The sequence below is a fragment of the Gadus macrocephalus genome, chromosome 15 (assembly GCF_031168955.1).
Source record: "Gadus macrocephalus chromosome 15, ASM3116895v1".
Classification (NCBI taxonomy): domain Eukaryota; kingdom Metazoa; phylum Chordata; class Actinopteri; order Gadiformes; family Gadidae; genus Gadus; species Gadus macrocephalus.
The window spans coordinates 20,639,697-20,659,661 of NC_082396.1; the positions used below are offsets into that span (position 1 = coordinate 20,639,697).

The 19,965-nt window shown below is 44.0% G+C and overlaps 1 protein-coding gene and 2 long non-coding RNA genes across 4 annotated transcripts in view; 1 reads left to right on the forward strand and 2 right to left on the reverse strand.

Moving 5' to 3' along the window:
* Positions 1–608: 608 nt before the first annotated feature.
* On the reverse strand, positions 609–1,531 carry LOC132473512 (uncharacterized). The gene is made up of 3 exons (XR_009529427.1): positions 1,404–1,531; positions 745–1,353; positions 609–690 (listed from the first exon to the last, which is right to left on the reverse strand). It is a non-coding gene; the product is annotated as an uncharacterized LOC132473512 (long non-coding RNA).
* A 13,738-nt stretch (positions 1,532–15,269) lies between these two features.
* The window catches only part of wipf1b (WAS/WASL interacting protein family, member 1b), a 42,414-nt gene continuing 37,718 nt past the window's right edge, over positions 15,270–19,965 (reverse strand). For both annotated transcript variants that reach the window (XM_060072417.1, XM_060072416.1), the window contains exons 9-10: positions 15,696–16,818; positions 15,270–15,648 (exon numbers count right to left, since the gene is read on the reverse strand). In XM_060072417.1, the coding sequence (XP_059928400.1) occupies positions 16,769–16,818 (50 nt within the window). In that variant the 3' untranslated portion in view covers positions 15,270–15,648; positions 15,696–16,768. The remainder of the gene's footprint in view (positions 15,649–15,695; positions 16,819–19,965) is intronic.
* On the forward strand, positions 16,806–19,758 carry LOC132472701 (uncharacterized). Its single transcript, XR_009529153.1, has 3 exons — positions 16,806–17,125; positions 18,328–18,756; positions 19,629–19,758. It is a non-coding gene; the product is annotated as an uncharacterized LOC132472701 (long non-coding RNA).

A 19,965-nucleotide genomic window follows, 5' to 3' on the forward strand; every position in this document is an offset into this window, starting at 1 on the left:
AACAAGACAAGCAGACCAAATCAGTTTAGCACAGATCTGCTTTGAGGAGTTCTCCTCTCATTTGTTGTTAGTTGTAGCGTCATATCAATATATATTAGTAAATCCAGTACAGTGTGGTCACCGTGGCCGTGGCCCAATTGATAGAGACGCTTGCTCTGTAGGCAAGAGGTTGTTTAAAAATAAATAATAATAATACATATAAAGACGTTTCAAACGTTCCATCGAGTCTCTCGCATTCTATGGGCAGCTTTATTGTTTCCCATGGGAGCCGGCGAAACTAGATTTCTCCTTCGAAGGTTGTGCTCCACACAGAACCTCCTCACCTTCATAATGGAGTACTTCGGGGCACCAGAATGCTTTAGAGCGGTACTGATCGCGTCGTGTCCTTCCAGTGTCAAATAGTTCACGAATAAAATCACCATAAGGTTCAAGTGCGGCCATAACTAAGGCTAAATATAATTAGACAGTCTATTGCTGGTTTAGGTGGTTGGCTCTTTTTTCTTCGCTGCGTTCTGCCTTCTGGTGTAGCCTATAACTATAAATGTAGGCCCTATCTATTTTTGTAGGCCCTATTTGTTTTTCTGTTTCGGGTTTTAAAAACCAACACACAAAATCAAATGCCGTTTATTTGTTTATTCCTTTTGCCCTTTTTCAGTTTCAAAACCAAATCTGAAAAACCAAAAAACAATCCTGTTAATAGTTTTTTCTGATTTTGTTATAAATCGGAATATTCAAAGAACGAACCATACACGGATTCTCCTACCTCATCACTTTACTGACACACACAATGTGTGGCAGTAAAGTGACAGGATCATTCCATAGACAAAAATCTTTCCATCTAACTAATTTAATTTAGGAGGATAGTCATTGCACAGATGTAAGTTAACCAAATATTCTCATTATAGCCTAGTTATATCCTAGTTTTGCATATTTATACATTGCATCCTATTTTCATATTTCATGTGGCATCTGTATTTTTATGTAGGCTACAGCATCTGTATTTTAAATGTAGCTTATATCTTCTTTTTACATTTTACCTTTTGCTGAGGTGGGCGCTGTATTAGCCTACTCCTACTGTATCGACTGTCTGTATTTGTGTAAGAGTTATTTGTATTGTGTAACCTGCTGGATTATGAAAGTTAGTTTGGGGTAAATAAAGTGTCTGTCTGTCTGTCTGTCTGTCTGTCTGTCTGTCTGTCTGTCTGTCTGTCTGTCTGTCTGTCTGTCTGGGGGAAAATGCCGTGAAAAATGTACGCACGGTGCGTTCAGGATTAGGACTGATATTATGTCGGCATAGGCCTAATCAATCGGGTTTTAATATTTGAAGCATTCATATCAGTCTATTCTTTTCGGCTACTCTGCTGTTGGCCTTGATGGGGAGATATTTTTTTGCTTTCATGCACAAATAGTTGAATCCAACAACATTCCTGCGTCTCCAGAGCCCATTTAAGCACCGTGTCAGACTCAGTAGACTGTTACAAGCCTCTGAACGTTGTTAGAGCATGGCTCCCCAGTTCATCAGTGTCTCTCTCTATGGCTCCTCGTCCTTTCCACTGTGTATTTATATCGATTGAACAAGAGAGGATGTTACGATAACTCCGCGAAAATAAAGGCTCCATGGCTGTAATAATATAAATATAATTAACTTATAAAGCGTGTAACAAGACACCTAGATGATCTGGCTGGCTGACTAAAAAGGCACTGAATTTGGAACTTATAACACAGGAGGTCTGGCTTGCGGACAAAAAAGCATTGCGATCATAAAAGCGTGACCATCTGACAAAATATAGAATCGATCCGACAACCGCTTCCCTACATAGCAAGCGTCTCTATCGATTGGACCACGGTTATCACAACGTTGAAACTGCATTTACTAATATATATATCTATATGAATATGACGCTACAACTAACGCCAAATGAGAGGAGATCTGTGTTGAACTGATTTGGTCTGCTTGTCTTGTTCAGCGATTGGGCGCAAACACTTCAAATGCCTTGGCTGAGAGCAGTGGCGTCTTTGCATTAGGGGCCAGTGGGGCACGGCCCCACCAGAGAACGCTGCCGTGCAGGGCACGATTATACTTTTCATTTTTTTTTCAAAAATGTCATTGAGCATAAGTTAATAATACATTAATTGTTAATAATTAATTACATGTCCGCAGTTTTTATTTGATGAACGCAATTGTTGTAGTGTAGTAGTTGTGTGTGAAATAGTTTGTTGCTCCGTCTCGTCATTTCCGCTCGGTGGGGCACAGCCGAGATGGCCCCGTCTGCTGCAGTGTAGAAAACTGGTGCTGTTGCGCGAGCAAGCGCGTGCGCAGCGCCCGCTTCTGTTTCGGCGGTGGGGCCAGAAGTTTAGTGCCCCAAGGCTCTTCTCATTGGCTGATTTGTAGAAAGGGCGGGGTTTACGGCGGGAGCCGATCAGATCTTGCTAGCTGGCTAACGTAGTTACTGTTACAGTAAATAACAACAAATGGACGTTTCATTCATTAAATGATGAATCGTGTTGAGTATCTGTCATGTGAGATTTAGCACTTGAACAGAAGTTGGAGATAAAACGTTTGGGACCACATCGCCGGACGGATTTAATCATTATTCAAGAGGGAAAGGACAAGAATAGATCGTTCAACCAGGAGTTGTTCAAGCGGAAAAAAATGCTTGTGTTTCACCTCAGCCACACAAAGGAGACCAGACAGCACTGTCCTTAAAGCACAGGTAATTACCATCTTAGCCCAAACTTACTTAAATTTTCACCCAGGATTATCCAGGTCTGAATAGGCAACCACTCTATCAGGCTAGATTCATTGTTAATTGTACAGTATGGTGGCCTGCAAACTTAATGCAACTTAAACCATACTTCTTCTTTTTTTGGTATATTGTGAGTGGTGGCTTTGTATATTGATTGCTGTGTAAAGGGTGTGCGCCGTTGTGGTTTTATTGTTGCCACGTTGTTGTTTTCTTGAGTTTTGATATTGTGAGATCTTGAACGCTGCCATTTGGTGGTGCTATTGCTATAATAGCCTAATATATGTTGTCAGATTCGCGTTTGAGTGATGGCATTATTCAGCTGCAATTTTGGTCCCCTCTGTCACTTGCTACTGTTTTTTTTGTGATGGTAGTAATATGTGGTATTTCTGGATTGCGTTATAATATTTTCCTGCATGGGCCCCACCAGAGTTTCCAAACCAAAATCGCCACTGGCTGAGAGAAAAGAAGGGCGGAGATTATTAGCATACTAGAGAAACGCCGTATTTTAAGGCGTTGTGATGTGCACAAAAGCGCCGTATTTTACGCGCGGTTTGATGTTCAAAACGCGCGCTCTTGAAAGGCTCAATTGCGGCGTAAAAAGCGGCGCTTTTTTGCGCATGACGGCGTATTTTACGGCGTTTTTCTACATTTTACTGCGTTTTTTACGGCGTAATGAAGGTGATACGCGTCTAAATGATGCCGTTTTCTGGCGGGGATGGCTTGCCATAGTTTCACCCATAGACATCATATAGGTAGACGCCGCCTCCACTGCTTCAGCCCGTTGCCTCGGCGAAACGTGTCGCCGCCATATTGGTACGGGAGCTCTCTGAAGCCAGAGGTCTGTCAGACGTGTCAAACAAGCGCAAGTTGCCAGGAGCTGCGGTTTATCTGGATAAAAATCACGATAACCTTTTACATTTCGCAACCAATTTCATGGAGTATTCAAGGGTTTATGCTCTACGTGAAGTGTGTGAAAAAGATTTGCCTCTACATTACTTTGAATCTCGCTAGTTAAATCGCCAGTCATATATGTGCATGGGTCTATGATAAACGCTCACTTTTCTTGCACAGCCCGTGCACTTTGAAAATACTGAGAAGATCTATAAACTATCGAAATAGTGCTTCTTTAGTTACTACGTATTGACCATCATTAAGAGAAAGCATACATCAAATAGTGAGAAACTGGCAGTCAGTGTGTTTTTCATAGTTTAATAGTTCCTTTTCAAGTATGTGCATTAAGAAACCTTGAACAGTGCAATTGGCAATACACATTTATTTCACAAATCAACATTACCAAAAAAAGCTATATATTTCTATAGCAGTAAAAATATACACATCTCAATATATACGTACACATCTCAATAGTTGAACTGTAATATAAATAACATAGCATATATATAATATAATATAATGTGCAATGGAATAACATATATATGATATATATAATATGTGAAACAATATAATATATTTTAAGTATAGGTATATATTCATATTATATAATATATATATATATGTATATATATATATATATATATATATATATATATATATACACGTGCATGCATGTGCACAAACAAATACGTTTGAATGCACACACACACACACACACGGCCCTACCTTAGCTATCAATATGCTCCATAGAAATGCCCAGATAACATCTCCAAAGTCTAGCAAGACCATGTTCTTAAAGAGAAGGGCAGGTAATGCGAATTTGGACACAAAGTTCCCCAGTCCCTTGGCCTGGCTGCCTGTGATGATAGTGGCCCTGAAGTATAGAGGAACACCATCCATTTCTCAACATCTTGACTCACTGAAATATTTTAACAACAGCTTTAATTGTCCATAATTGTATGTCCATATTTTTTTAATGCGCTATCCACATTTTAATACTATTCAAGCTACCCACCTGCTAGCTATATATCCACACAAGAGGATGCCAAAACACTCAACGAGAGCAGGGGACAGCTTGTCAATGGACATATGTTGCACGACAGAAGACGGAATTGTTTTGTGGGATATGTTCTTCCCATGGATGAAAACGTTGTTGCTTGTCGTCTCCATGACTCAATGATGAGAGGAAGGTAGTCTGCTGGTTCAGTGATGGACACTGAGGAGGAAAACTGACGACAAGCCGAGAGAGGCAAATATAAATCCCTATGAATGGCGTGTTGGACCGATGTAGGACCTAAATTAAACAGGGTTAAATCACCATGCACCACATTAATGTTGAGTTTATGAAACCATATCTTCATATTCTCGTTTTTGCATTAAAAAACATGGATTCATCACAGCAAAGATTATCATAAGAATAATACGGCTACGTTACTGATTAACTGATCAAATTAACGTTACTGATTAACTTATTTACTGATCAAATCCTGAAACCGCTGGTTGGCTTCAGCTGGAGCAGTGATAACATGCACTTTGTTACATCATGCAACCGCTATGCTAACGTGTAGCTTCCACATTATTATCAACCGGCGGAAGCATACGTTAGTGCGTCAGATGATCAACAAAGCCGTGCATCGACGCTAATAGGCTGTATGCACTAAGCTGTGTGACGTACTTCCTGTTTCAAATAATACAGCCAGGTGTTGGAGTAGGGTCCGACTGCGTCCTGCGTCCTAGAAATACACGCCCCTCGTGGGAAATACACGCCCCTCGTGGGAAATACACGCCCCTCGTGTGAAATACACGCCTATACAGAGTAGGGTCGGGGGCGTAGTCGGCCCTGATTGGTCTGATTCACGACGGCGTCTCTTCTCTTGTCGAACCTACTCCGGAGATGTAACGAACTGGTCAACAGCAGACAGCAGAAAGATGATTGCCTCGATTGATATGGTAAGTGGACTGCATTATCAGTCAGAGATCGTATACTGTCATTGTTCTTGGTGTAGTTCTACTTTCAATTTTCATGTACACTCACAGCGTAATAATGTGTCGTCAATCCAACCACAAATTGGCTGCGTTTTTGGGATGTCTCTGCTAACTTTTCTTTTATGTTGATATTGCTTAAGCTTAACAGTTGTTGCTTTTCATGTTACCTATTTAATTGTTAAGTACCGCGTTTGATGCCGTGTTGGTTTTTGTCGCAATATACTCTCACTGGTTTGTATTGATTTGATTATCATCATTTCGCCGTGTTACCGATTTGAAGTTGTCATCCCATGGCTATGTGGTTAGCCCCTGACTTGCCTAGTTTCCCACAGCTCATTTTGGAAGGTGGTCACGTTCCCCTGACTTGCCAAAGTTAAAGTCGTTACTAGGCAATCACGTTCCCCTGATTTGCCTAGTTTCCTTTTATGTTTTGCATCTTTCTCACTTTGCTGTCTAACCTGACAACTGTACAATGCTTGTCATCAAATTTGTATTAGGGTTGTTGCGCAACAATTGATGCCTGGCACCTGGACCGAGGAGACTGGCTTGGACATTGAGGTAATAATTGCTGAGATAACAAGCACATCAGGAAAATGTGTGTAGGGCTATGACTGTTCATCTTACAACCTGTTTTATGGCACAGGGTGTTCCACAACAACTATATGGCATCGACTGTGGAGTCTTTATGGTCATGGTGAGTTACCATGCTCCATTCATTTGCTTTATCATACCTTTTTTAACACACAGCATTTTATTTTCTAATGTTATAATGTTATAATGGCCACATTTTTTTCTAAGATGACTATAAACTAGTCTTAACTGCCTAAGCATGCCAATTGCTGGTAAAATCACACCCTGCCTATGATCACAACCCAACATTATTACATTCTATGTTCTACAGTACTCCTGGTACATTACCATGGACGCGCACTTCGATTTCAACGTTGTAAGTACTATCTGTGTGCTAGCGTCAGTATTTAGAAGCAGCATCATAATGGTTATGTGGTAAACTTCATTTTAATGTTCCTCTTCAGTTGGATATGCCTCATCTCAGGAGGTGGTGGTGCAAGCTCCTTTTGGACAACTACGGGATTGAAGGGTATGGATCTTAACCTACAAATGCAAAATAAATACATTTTTCATGTTGGCTTGGCAACCCTGTGTGTGTGTGTGTGTGTGTGTGTGCGCGCGGTGCGTGTTTTTTTTTCTTTGACTTTCTTTCTGTCTTTCTTTCCCTTTCTTTCTACTGCAGATGTGGCAAAAGATTCTGTAATTTCACCCAAGAAGGACACCAGATGGTGAATGGACTCCTGGCACCGGTGTTCCGGGTAACACGGAAGCGGAAGCGGAAGGTTTTGACCAAGGTAAGAAGTTCCTCATCCTCATCCTCATCGTCATCCGCTTATCCGGGGTCGGGTCGCGGGGGGAGCAGCTCAAGCAGGGGGCCCCAGACTTCCCTTTCCCGGGCCACATTGACCAGCTCTGACGGGGGGATCCCGAGGCGTTCCCAGGCCAGTGTTGAGATATAATCTCTCCACCTAGTCCTGGGTCTTCCCCGAGGTCTCCTCCCCACTGGACGTGCCTGAAACACCTCCCAAGGAAGGCGCCCAGTGGGCATCCTTACCAGATGCCCGAACCACCTCAGCTGACTCCTTTCTAAGTAAAGGAGCAGCGGCTCTAATCCGAGTTCCTCACGGATGGCTGAGCTTCTCACCCTATCCCTAAGGGAGACGCCAGCCACCCTTCTGAGAAAACTCATCTCGGCCGCTTGTACCCGCAATCTCGTCCTTTCGGTCATCACCCAGCCCTCATGACCATAGGTGAGGATAGGAACGAAGATCGACCGGTAGATCGAGAGCTTTGCCTTGCGGCTCAGCTCTCTTTTCGTTACAACGGTGCGGTAAAGCGAACGCAATACCGCCCCCGCTGCTCCGATTCTCCGGCCAATCTCACGCTCCATAGTACCCTCACTCGCGAACAAGACCCCGAGGTACTTGAACTCCTTCACTTGGGCTAAGGACTCATTTCCTACCCGGAGTAAGCAATCCACCGGTTTCCTGCTAAGAGTCATGGCCTCAGATTTAGCGGTGCTGATCCTCATCCCAGCCGATTCACACTCGGCCGCCAGCCGATCAAGTGAGTGCTGAAGGTCACAGGCCGATGATCCAATGAGGACCACATCATCTGCAAAAAGCAGTGACGAGATCCTCAGACCACCGAACTGCAACCCCTCCCCACCATGACTACGCCTCGATATCCTGTCCATGTATATCACAAACAGGATTGGTGACAAGGCGCAGCCCTGGCGGAGACCAGCACCCACTGAGAACGAAACTGACTGGCTGCCGAGAACACGAACACAGCTCTCGCTTTGGGAGTACAAAGATTGGATGGCCCTGAGGATAGACCCCCTTACCCCATACTCCCGCAGCACCTCCCACAGTTTCTCCCGGGGGACCCGGTCATACGCCTTCTCCAGATCCACAAAACACATGTAGACCGGATGGGCATACTCCCAGGCCCCCTCCAGGATCCTTGCGAGAGTGAAGAGCTGGTCCGTAGTTCCACGTCCGGGGCGAAAACCGCATTGTTCCTCTTCAATCTGAGGTTCGACGATCGGCCGAACCCTCCTTTCCAGCACCTTGGAGTAGACTTTACCAGGGAGGCTGAGAAGTGTGATACCCCGGTAATTGGCACACACTCTCTGGTCCCCCTTTTTGAACAGGGGAACCACCACCCCGGTTTGCCACTCCTTTGGCACTGTACCCGACTCCCACGCGATGTTGAATAGGTGTGTCAACCATGACAGCCCCTCAACACCCAGAGCCTTTAGCATTTCTGGCTGGATCTCATCAATCCCTGGGGCTTTGCCACTGCGGAGATGTTTGACTACCTCAGTGACCTCCACCAGGGAAATTGACGACGAAACACCATCAACCTCGAGCTCTGCCTCCAACATAGAGGGCGTGTTATTCGGATTCAGGAGTTCCTCAAAGTGTTCCTTCCAACGTCCGACGACCTCTTCAGTTGAGGTCAACAGAGTCCCATCCTTACTGTACACAGCTTGGATGGTTCCCCGTTTCCCCCTCCTGAGGTGCCGGATAGTCTTCCAGAAACACTTTGGTGCCGACCGAAAGTCCTTCTCCATGGCCTCTCCGAACTTCTCCCACACCCGCTGCTTAGCCTCCGACACGGCAGCCGCTGCAGCCCTTCGAGCCTGTCGGTACCCTGCAACCGAGTCAGGAGTCCTCCAGGATATCATATCCCGGAAGGCCTCCTTCTTCAGTCGGACGGCTTCCCTGACCACCGTAGTCCACCACGGTGTCCGAGGGTTACCGCCCCTTGAGGAGCCTAAGACCCTGAGGCCACAGCTAGCCACCGCAGCTTCAGCAATGGAGGCTTTGAACACCGCCCACTCCGGCTCAATGCCCCCAACCTCCACAGGAATGCCAGAAAAGCTCCGCCGGAGGTGTGAGTTGAAGATACCTAGGACGGGGGCCTCCTCCAGACGTTCCCAGTTCACCCGCACTACTCGTTTGGGCTTACCAGGTCTATCCGGAAATTTCCCCCATTCCCTGATCCAACTCACAACCAGATGGTGGTCGGTTGACAGTTCCGCCCCTCTCTTTACCCGAGTGTCCAAAACATGCGGCCTCAGATCAGATGACACGATCACGAAATCGATCATCGATCTTCGGCCTAGGGTACTCTGGTACCAGGTACACTTATGAGCACCCTTATGTTCGAACATGGTGTTTGTTATGGATAATCCATGACTAGCACAGAAGTCCAATAACAAACGACCGCTCGGGTTTAGATCAGGGAGGCCGTTCCTCCCCACCACGCCTCTCCAGGTGTCTCCATCGTTGCCCACGTGGGCGTTGAAGTCTCCCAGCAGAACTACGGAGTCCCCTACTGGAGCCCCATACAGGACTCCATTCAGGGTCTCCAAGAAGGCAGAGTACTCTGAGCTGCTGTTTGGTGCATACGCACAAACAACAGTCAGAGTTTTCCCCCCTACAACCCTTAGGCGCAGGGAGGCGACCCTCTCGTCTACCGGGGTAAACTCCAACACCGCGGCGCTCAGCCGGGGATTTATGAGTATCCCCACACCCGCCCGGCGCCTCACGCCCTTGGCAACTCCGGAGAAGAATAGAGTCCAACCCTTATCCAGGAGTACGGTACCAGAGCTGAGACTGTGCGTGGAGGTAAGCCCCACCAGATCTAACTGATAGCGCTCCACCTCCCTCACAAGCTCCGGTTCCTTTCCCCACAGCGAGGTGACGTTCCACGTCCCCAGAGCCAGCTTCTGCCGCCCGGGTCTGGTCCGTCGAGACCCCTGACCTTCGCTGCCACCCATGTGGCTGCGCACCCGACCCCAACGGGTCTTCCCACAGGTGGTGGGCCCATGGGATGAAGAGAGGGGGGGTGCCACGTAGTTTGTTCGGGCTGTGCCCGACCGGGCTCCGTGGCAAACCCGGCCACCAGGCGCTCGCCATCGAGCCCTCCGTCTGGGCCTGGCTCCAGACGGGGGCCCCGGGCTTCCTCCGGGCCGGGTCACATCTCCTCTTTTTTCGTTCTTCATTGGAGTTTTGTGAACCATTCTTAGTCTGGCCCCTCACCTGAGACCACTCTGCCATGAGAGACTCTACCAGGAGCACAAGGCTCCAGACAACACAGCTCTCAGGTTCACAGGGACACGCAAACCTCTCCACCACGATAAGGTGACGGTTCCAGGAGAGGAGGTAAGAAGTTATGTTTCTTATATACACCTATTGCTGTAATAACCCTAACCCGAAATATTGTAGAAGGGGCCCCTGCGAGATGTTTGGCTGCGCCCCACACACACACACACACACACACACACACACACACACACACACACACACACACACACACACACACACACACACACACACACACACACACACACACACACACATCTGCTCTGCCTCTGGGTCCCAATTCTGGGGGCCCTCTTCTCCGTCCCCTTAATTTTGTACTTTTTTTTGTGTTAACTTATACCTGCCAATGCCTCTTGTGTTTCCCATTTTTAATAATAATTGTGTCCCTTGATGTTATTGCACATATTTTGTATTTACTTTTTTATTTACTTTAAATGCTTTGTGTAATGACCTTCCCTTTCTCTATAATAAAAAAATGTAGCCTACCCTTATGGCCTGAGTCATGTTTCCCTTACTAAGAATTCCCTATCGTATGCATAAGTATTGTCTGTAAACAATACAAGTGGAATAGGGGCGAAAATGTACAATTCTAAGGCTTGTATCCTTTAAGTAACTTTACTTTGTACCTCTGTAAAGCCAAGTATATGCATTTGACATCACAGTTATCAGTAAATGCAAATTCGGTTTCTCTTCATTACTCTTTGGTCAGCCTGACATTTTCAGAGTAAATTCCAATAAATATTTTTGTGAATATTAAGAGCCAGAATTTAAATGACACCGCCCATGAGCAAAATATTACACTAACTTTTTAACTCCACTGTTAGTACTGTATATATAGCCAGATACAATAGGTCAGATGACTATAGTTGAATAGTTTTGTTCATCATTGAAAACTCATCAGTAGTAGCCTTCGTTAGCATACCATTGTGTGGTTTTGCGAGAGTAGGATGTCAATTATTGTTTTTTTTGCCAAGTACAGACACAAATTATTTTTCTTTCTTCAAGGCAGATGATGTTTTCCTGAAGGACACAATTGAGGCAGCAGCATGGTGCCAGTTGCAGACCTTCACCAACCACGTTTCTCTCCCGATGGTCATTGGGGTGGAAGGTGCAGAGCAGCAGGCATTATTAGCAGAGCTGAAATCCGTTGACCGCAGTTGCCCGGAAGAAAGCCTAAACAGGATTGAACCGTTCCAGTTCTTCTTCAATTCAAAGAAGGACTACGAAATGTTCTGTGTGGAGATGTTTGACCGGAGAAAGCTGAAAGTGTTTGCTTCTTGGGAGTAGCGACATTTTACCCATTGTTTTAATTGAACTGGGGGACCGGGGGCCGATTCTTTATGTTATCATTTATATAACCAGTTCTAAAACCATTTTCATTTGTCTTTATAAATAAAATGATGTCACGGTATTATCAGTTGTTTCTTACCAACTTGATAGTCTACACCACATTCTGTGCACATTTCACTGCCAGCCACTCTGACATGGTTAGAGTGGAACAGCTTCGTAACAGAAGAGTTAACGATGACGTTGGAAAATTACTCCCCGATCTCAGTAGGAAATCACAATCCTACATTACTCCCCGATCTCAGTAGGAAATCACAATCCTACGTATTACGTCATCACGCTGAGAGGAAATCACAATCCTACGTATTACGTCATCACGCTGAGATTGGTCAGTCGAGGGGCGTGTATTTCCCACGAGGGGCGTGTATTTCTACACGGGGCGTGTCTTGCCAGGACGCAGGACGCAGTCGGACCCTATTGAGGTGTTGTGCCGAATTTCGACCCCCCTGCATATTACAACCCCCCTTCACGTGAACGCGCATTCGCTTATTGTCAACGCCCCATACTTTCATTTAGTTCGAGGCGCTCTTCCTTCTGACAATATTAGTCAAAATTAGTGTTATATATTATATCACAACATCACAAATTGAGGAATTTATCACAGAAAGCGATGGCATATTTAAGTTTTAAGACGAACACATCGCAATGGAACCTCCGACGACCCATGTACGCTACAACATTCACGACAATGAACTACGAGAGCACTTAAACACGTAATAGTTAAAAGTAATAAATGTATGCATTATGTTGACTCTGACTGATCCAAAACTAAGGAAATCCTTTGGATTACCCGTGCATGAACCTGTTTGCCAGACTAATGTAGTCTCCGACTCCTAGCCTGCTCCCTGCCTGGACGTTGCCTACCCATCAAATTTCCTGTGTATGTCCCCTGCCTGTCCCTTGACCCATCTCCAGCCTCCTCCTTGGGAATTGTGTTAATAAACATTCTATTATGCTCTGCGCTTGAAACCTATTCTTGGCATCCTTCGTATTCATTACAGTCAGGTTATAATCACAAAAAAATGCAAATGTATACACTACTTTTGTACTTGCACCTAACTTTACTTATTGTCTTCTGGTATTTTGGCCACAAGACATTGTGGCTATTTTACAAGGGTGTGGGTTTATTCTGTAGGGAACAGTTGTAGGGCTCATTAATGTAATGTGTGTTCAACGTTGATATCTGTTGATATTATATAGGATTTCTGAGAGGAAGTCTATTCTAGAATATTCCTCAAAGTCAGAAGTTGTTAATTGCAATTACTTCATGCATACATATATGTACAACCAGACACATATTCATAATGTGTACTGTTAATTATATTGACATGGTAGGCATCAACACTGGGAGCATTTTGAATGAGTGAGTAGAATTCTGCCAGCATGAATTGGCTGTCAGAATACAACGCCCGGGCCCACCCCTCCCCCCCACACACACCTGCCAAATGTCCCCTGTTATGACTACACGTCTGAAATTTCTAGTCACATCCAGTGGCCTAATGATGTAACCCCAATAAATTTGAAGTGTCTCAGACTTTGCAAACAAGAAATAGGAGGGGGGGTTGTAATACGGCAGGCTAAATTGCCTGCCAGAATACAACCCCCCCCCCCCCCCCCCGCCAATTGTCCCCTGTTGTGACTACACGTCTGAAATTTCTACATTCACATCCAGTGACCTAACGATGTAAGCCCAATAAATTTGAAGTGTGTCAGCCTTTGCAAACAAGAAATAGGAGAGGGGTGATGAATATGGCAGGCTAAATTGGCTGGATATTGAATATATCCAGTATGTATCTATTCAATATATCGAAAATATCAATATATATTGAATATATATCGAATATATCCAATATCCTTCACTCTCTCTCACTGAGTCTGTACATAGTAAAGGATTTCCTTAGTTTTGGATCAGTCACAGTTAAATGTGCTTTCTAGGGTAGGCTACCAAGAGGTTGTCAAAATTGAATAAATAACATAATGCATAAATGTATTACTTTTAACTATTACGTATTTAAGTGCTCTCGTAGTTCATTGTCGTGAATGTTGTAGCGTACATGGGTCGTCGGAGGTTCCATTGCGATGTGTTCGTCTTAAAACTTGCAACCTAAAATATGCCATCGCTTTCTGTGATAAGTTGCTCAACTTCTGATGTTGTGATATAATATAAACACTAATTTTGACTAATTTTGTCAGAAGGAAGAGCGCCTCGAACTATATGAAAGTATGGGGCGTTGACAATAAGCGAATGCGCGTTCACGCGAAGGGGGGTTGTAATATGCAGGGGGGTCGAAATTCGGCACAACACCGGTGCGTAATTAAAATTATCCCAATAGAGCGGGAAAAACCGCCCTATCTGGCAACACTGCCTGAACGTCCTCCAAAAGTTGCCCAATCTGGCAACACTGCTGAACGTCCTCCCGCTCCAGCGTCAATGTAAATCAATGAGTCCAACTGAAAACGAATCCGGTATGAAACTAAAACTGTGATTCTAAATAAAGTATAAATGATATCGAAATTCCGTTTGGATATTATTTAAGATACAAGTGAAGTGTGTAGATGAAGGACTGAATGAAATTTGTTGAAAACTGTCCAATGATAAAGAACGCCAAGGCTAACTTGGGAATCAGGGCCTTTGTCCAAAGTTCTGAACCACCCCTTTAAGAAAATCAACTCGACTCGTTTCTCTCCACGAACGACATAATTATCATGGTCTCTCTTCTGAGTTAACCACCATAATTAGGAGAGTTATCTCATAATTAGGAGAAAAGTTTTAATGGAAAATGTATTTTCTGAAATGATGATTTCATAAGGGCCAACATGTCCTGCTGGATGAAAGCCGTCATAGTTGATATCTGATATGTTGGAAGATTTGTATCTTATTTAACCTTTATTTTTCCAGATAAAACATTAAGAACAGTTTATTTACAGTATTGATCTGGTCAGATGCTTGTGTCCATCAGTAATATTGATATCAATGAATATTAGTTTTTCCACTTTGGGGTGGTTCAGACAAAAATACCCTTATGATCTGATTACATTGTGGTGTTTGCTTAAGGGATCTAATCATTGCATTGAAATAACTGTTCCCAATCTCACTTTTGTTACACGAGGTCAAGCAAGACAGTTCAATGACATTTCTTGACATGTGATATCGATATCATGTGATATCGTCCCGCACCTGGAACCCCCTGTTGAGGCTTATCAGCATCAGCAACCAACTCACTCACTCTGAGTTTCTCGTATCTCATTCATTCAGAAAAACAAATGTGTTTGCATAAAAACTTTTCTCTGAGATAATTATGTCTCCAATTCAGTAAAACAAGTGAATGCATAAGCTTCATATTAGATATAAAAGATATGAAACTATGCTATGCTTGTCCAACATACAACAGTTCTAGCTGAGAAAATGCAGATCGTGAATTGCAATAATGTTTGCAAAAAGCAAGGCCTTAATCAAGTGATTGGAAATCAGCCAAACCTTTGTGAGTATTTCAGACGGGAGACACAAAAGGCCCATAGGCCTACTCATTCAGAAGTTAACAACTTGGTTGGCTTGCTCAACAAAGCTTGAAGAAATCTGCTAAACACAACATATAGAAGCGTACTCAGGATATTAGCACAAACATTACGATTTTTTTTAATTTTGATCCATTCGGTGTGAAGTCGTTCAAAAACCCCTCACGATATTGGTTCCATGAATAACATATTATTTGGTTCCATGACCAAAACATAAAACAAAACATACAAAAATATAATCAAAGCAGCGTAGGGTAGAGCAAAGAGTAACATACATAGCCCACAAACGTAACATGTACAATCATTTAAAGCCACTTAAACAAATCATAGCATTGACATTAATCAAAGCTCCTTCACAACCTCGGAAAATCCTCCTAGATTGATTTAACATCCATTTCTTTGTCTGCTTGTGTGAAAGACGAACACATAGATCTTAAATCAATGTCACATGTCACCATGGGAGGGCGGCAAAGTGCCTCCAATCGCCTTTGAAGCTCGTTCTTTAGTAACGTGGCACACACACAAACACACACAGAAGCGTTTTGCCCTTTACTTTTGGCAACAACAGAGGACTGATGAGAGGGAGCAGTTGGTTCCATCATTTAAACTCGACTCGACTGGGGCTGTTATAGGAACTGGTTGGACATCAACCCTGAACAAAGACATTATCTGACCATGGCTGTTAGAGGGTCAGAAATGTTGCATTATATTGTTTCGACAAAGATCAATCTTTATTTCAGCACAGATCGCCGGCTGTGGTTTGATTAGTTATTTTTGTATTGGTTGATGTACGGCAAGTACAAACCAACAGCCTAGACCACCTCCTCCAGTCCCCTGCCCTTCTGTTGGAACACCATAGAGAGAGCATAGGCATTGTTTAGACACAAAGAGATCCCTAAATAATGTGTCCTAAACATGGATCTCTTATTGATCCTGTTCATATAATACTGAGTGGACTCTAGGCGCAGGTGTGCTATTAGAAGGAGAGAGGGACATAAGACCACAGAAACAGACTGAGTAACCCACAGTTATGGAGTGAGACCACTGCATCTCCAAGAAGGAACACATCAAATAACACTCATTGATTGAATTACATTACGGAACAATGTTTTTCAGTTCAATAGTCTTTGAAGTACTTGTTCACTTAACTTGTGAATTTTGCCCATAGCATAGCACAACATTCACCAGCAGACTTTTGTTGAAGGTTTACATCCTGTTTTTGATAGATGCAAGGGTTAGTTAGTCAAGATTAGTCAAGGTTGTTCAGTTGAAGGCAAGGGGCCGTCTCCTTAATATTCCTAAGAAACAGCATTAAATCGTGCTCGTATAGACATTGCATTGTACTTAAGTATGTCCCACTTTTAAACAGGGTTCTTTGGTCAAGGGCTGTAACACAGATGTACACACACAAACACACAGACACACAGTCAATTCTACACAGATGTGAAGCCATTACTTTATAGTACCTTAAATGTATAAAATATTTCTGTGACATTTGTGTGCTACTGGAAAACCAAGAAGCAGTGATAGAGTGAAAAAAAAGATGGGTGAAGAAAGGAAGATGGCTTGAGGGCTGGTGGGGGGGGAACCTCCTCTTCACCTTGGTATGGGGGGCAGCGGGGGAGCACCTCTCTCCTTACCAGAACCTGTCCACAAAATACATGGAGAAAAGGTAACAAATCGGGTAAAGTACATTGAAGACACCCAGGGGTGTAGCACAAAAGCTGGGCCCTGCACACAAGCATTATCCGAGGGCCCCTCTCGTTTTCATTAAAAAATTGAATGAAAACTAGGTTGTATTTGTTAAAATGTGTGACTCAAGTTACACACTTTAACAAATACAACCAGCGGTTCAAGGGTATGGAGTACTTAAAACCCAAACCCAATCTGATAAAAAACGAAAGGCTTGAATCAGCTGGCAGCCCTATGCCCTATCCATATATGTAAGGACCAGTGGCGTCTTTGCATTAGGGGCCAGTGGGGCACGGCCCCACCAGAGAACGCTGCCGTGCAGGGCACGATTATACTTTTCATTTTTTTTTCAAAAATGTCATTGAGCATAAGTTAATAATACATTAATTGTTAATAATTAATTACATGTCCGCAGTTTTAATTTGATGAACGCAATTGTTGTAGTGTAGTAGTTGTGTGTGAAATAGTTCGTTGCTCCGTCTCGTCATTTCCGCTCGGTGGGGCACAGCCGAGATGGCCCCGTCTGCTGCAGTGTAGAAAACTGGTGCTGTTGCGCGAGCAAGCGCGTGCGCAGCGCCCGCTTCTGTTTCGGCGGTGGGGCCAGAAGTTTAGTGCCCCAAGGCTCTTCTCATTGGCTGATTTGTAGAAAGGGCGGGGTTTACGGCGGGAGCCGATCAGATCTTGCTAGCTGGCTAACGTAGTTACTGTTACAGTAAATAACAACAAATGGACGTTTCATTCATTAAATGATGAATCGTGTTGAGTATCTGTCATGTGAGATTTAGCACTTGAACAGAAGTTGGAGATAAAACGTTTGGGACCACATCGCCGGACGGATTTAATCATTATTCAAGAGGGAAAGGACAAGAATAGATCGTTCAACCAGGAGTTGTTCAAGCGGAAAAAAATGCTTGAGTTTCACCTCAGCCACACAAAGGAGACCAGACAGCACTGTCCTTAAAGCACAGGTAATTACCATCTTAGCCCAAACTTACTTACATTTTCACCCAGGATTATCCAGGTCTGAATAGGCAACCACTCTATCAGGCTAGATTCATTGTTAATTGTACAGTATGGTGGCCTGCAAACTTAATGCAACTTAAACCATACTTCTTCTTTTTTTGGTATATTGTGAGTGGTGGCTTTGTATATTGATTGCTGTGTAAAGGGTGTGCGCCGTTGTGTTTTTATTGTTGCCACGTTGTTGTTTTCTTGAGTTTTGATATTGTGAGATCTTGAACGCTGCCATTTGGTGGTGCTATTGCTATAATAGCCTAATATATGTTGTCAGATTCGCGTTTGAGTGATGGCATTATTCAGCTGCAATTTTGGTCCCCTCTGTCACTTGCTACTGTTTTTTTTGTGATGGTAGTAATATGTGGTATTTCTGGATTGCGTTATAATATTTTCCTGCATGGGCCCCACCAGAGTTTCCAAACCAAAATCGCCACTGGTAAGGACAGAGGTCGAAAGCTAGAAATGGAAACTAATTTAATAAATGTGTAATTTAAAAATGTTTCACCAGAGGGCATCCCTGAGCAGTGGAAGTGAGGTGAGGTGATTCAATTGATTCACACTTTCGGGGTACGCAGACTTTGTTTGAGGTATGTTGAATGGGTGAGACAAAGGACCAAACAAACTAAACTGGGTGCGCATCAATGTAAAGATGACCGCATAGACGCTATTGTGGGGCCCCCAAAATGCCCCAATGCATATATTTTGTCCCCATATTTATAATTTTTATAAAAATCTCTTCACAATAGTAGCATCGGGATGTCTAATTACTGTCTAATATGTTTTGACGATCTTTCCGTGTGCACCCCCCTTCAGTCTGCACTACATGGACTATTCCATGTAGTGCGCACAATGAAGTCAAATTCAAAACAGTAAAGGTGCGGCCACACCGGACGCGTATCTCGCATACTTTTTACGCGAGATACGTGCGTAAAATGTTGCGTGACCATTTTGTGTCAAAAATGGTCGCATACGCGCAATACGCGCTATACGCCAAGCCAAGCAAAATACACACACACATTATTCACTGATCTTACCAGGAACGCCAATATCCTCTGCCACGTCGACCCACGCCCTCTCTGTTTTGTTCCTGTCCCTGTACGACACCATCGTGGTGTCGTACAGGACAGGACGGCCGCACACGGCGACGATGATATTTTGATCCACCTCCATTTCTGTTCGTGTAGTGTTGATCAGCAGAGAAATAGTCCGCCAAGACGTTGAGGTTGCTTAGTAACCAGAGACTCTGTCCATGCAAGTGAACGGAGCGTTCCCTCTTCGTCATAACTATCAAACCAAACATCCTTCACATTCACCGAGCGAACATTATGAAAGTAAAATGCACATTTCTCGCTAGAAATGTTTCCATAAAAGCATTTAATGGCGTAACTATGTTACTATTTCCACACAGAATAAAGAAAGATGTCGGCCGTATGCTTCTGTCCAAGCTCACTACTCTCTGCCAGTGACGTTGGGTCAAGCTCAACGCTGATTGGGCTAATCGCTAATCGTCATGCGTATGAGCGTAAAAAGTTAAATTTTTTTAACTCTTGAGATGTACGCGATATACGCGCGTATAGCGCGTAAATATACGCGCCTCATACGCGCAATACGCGCGTAAAATGTTGCTTATACGCGTAATACGCGCGTAAACCAATGGTTCCCTATGGAAAAAATGGCGATTTCATACACGAAGTACGCGAGATACGCGTCCGGTGTGGCCACACCTTAAGCGGCAAGAGAGAGAGAGAGAAATCGAGTGAGACATAAATCGAGTGAAACATGAAGCGATCGTACGAAAGCGGGTCACATAAAAAGAAGAAGAAAGACCAAAGGCAGGACTTTCTTTCAAAGCTACCAAAGCTATCCAGCTTTTTTACAGCCACCGCAGTGTCAGCGGGACCGTCGGAGGATCAAGAGCAGCCGTCAACGTCGTTTGCTGTCACGTTACCGCTCCTTTCATTCCAAGTGGCTCTGGCTCAGCCAGCAGCGATGCTAATGACGTGTGTAAACAAACTGACGGAGATGATGCACAACTGGTAGTGAATATTTCTCACTCTCCTTCTTCCACTTCGGTTATTGAAATT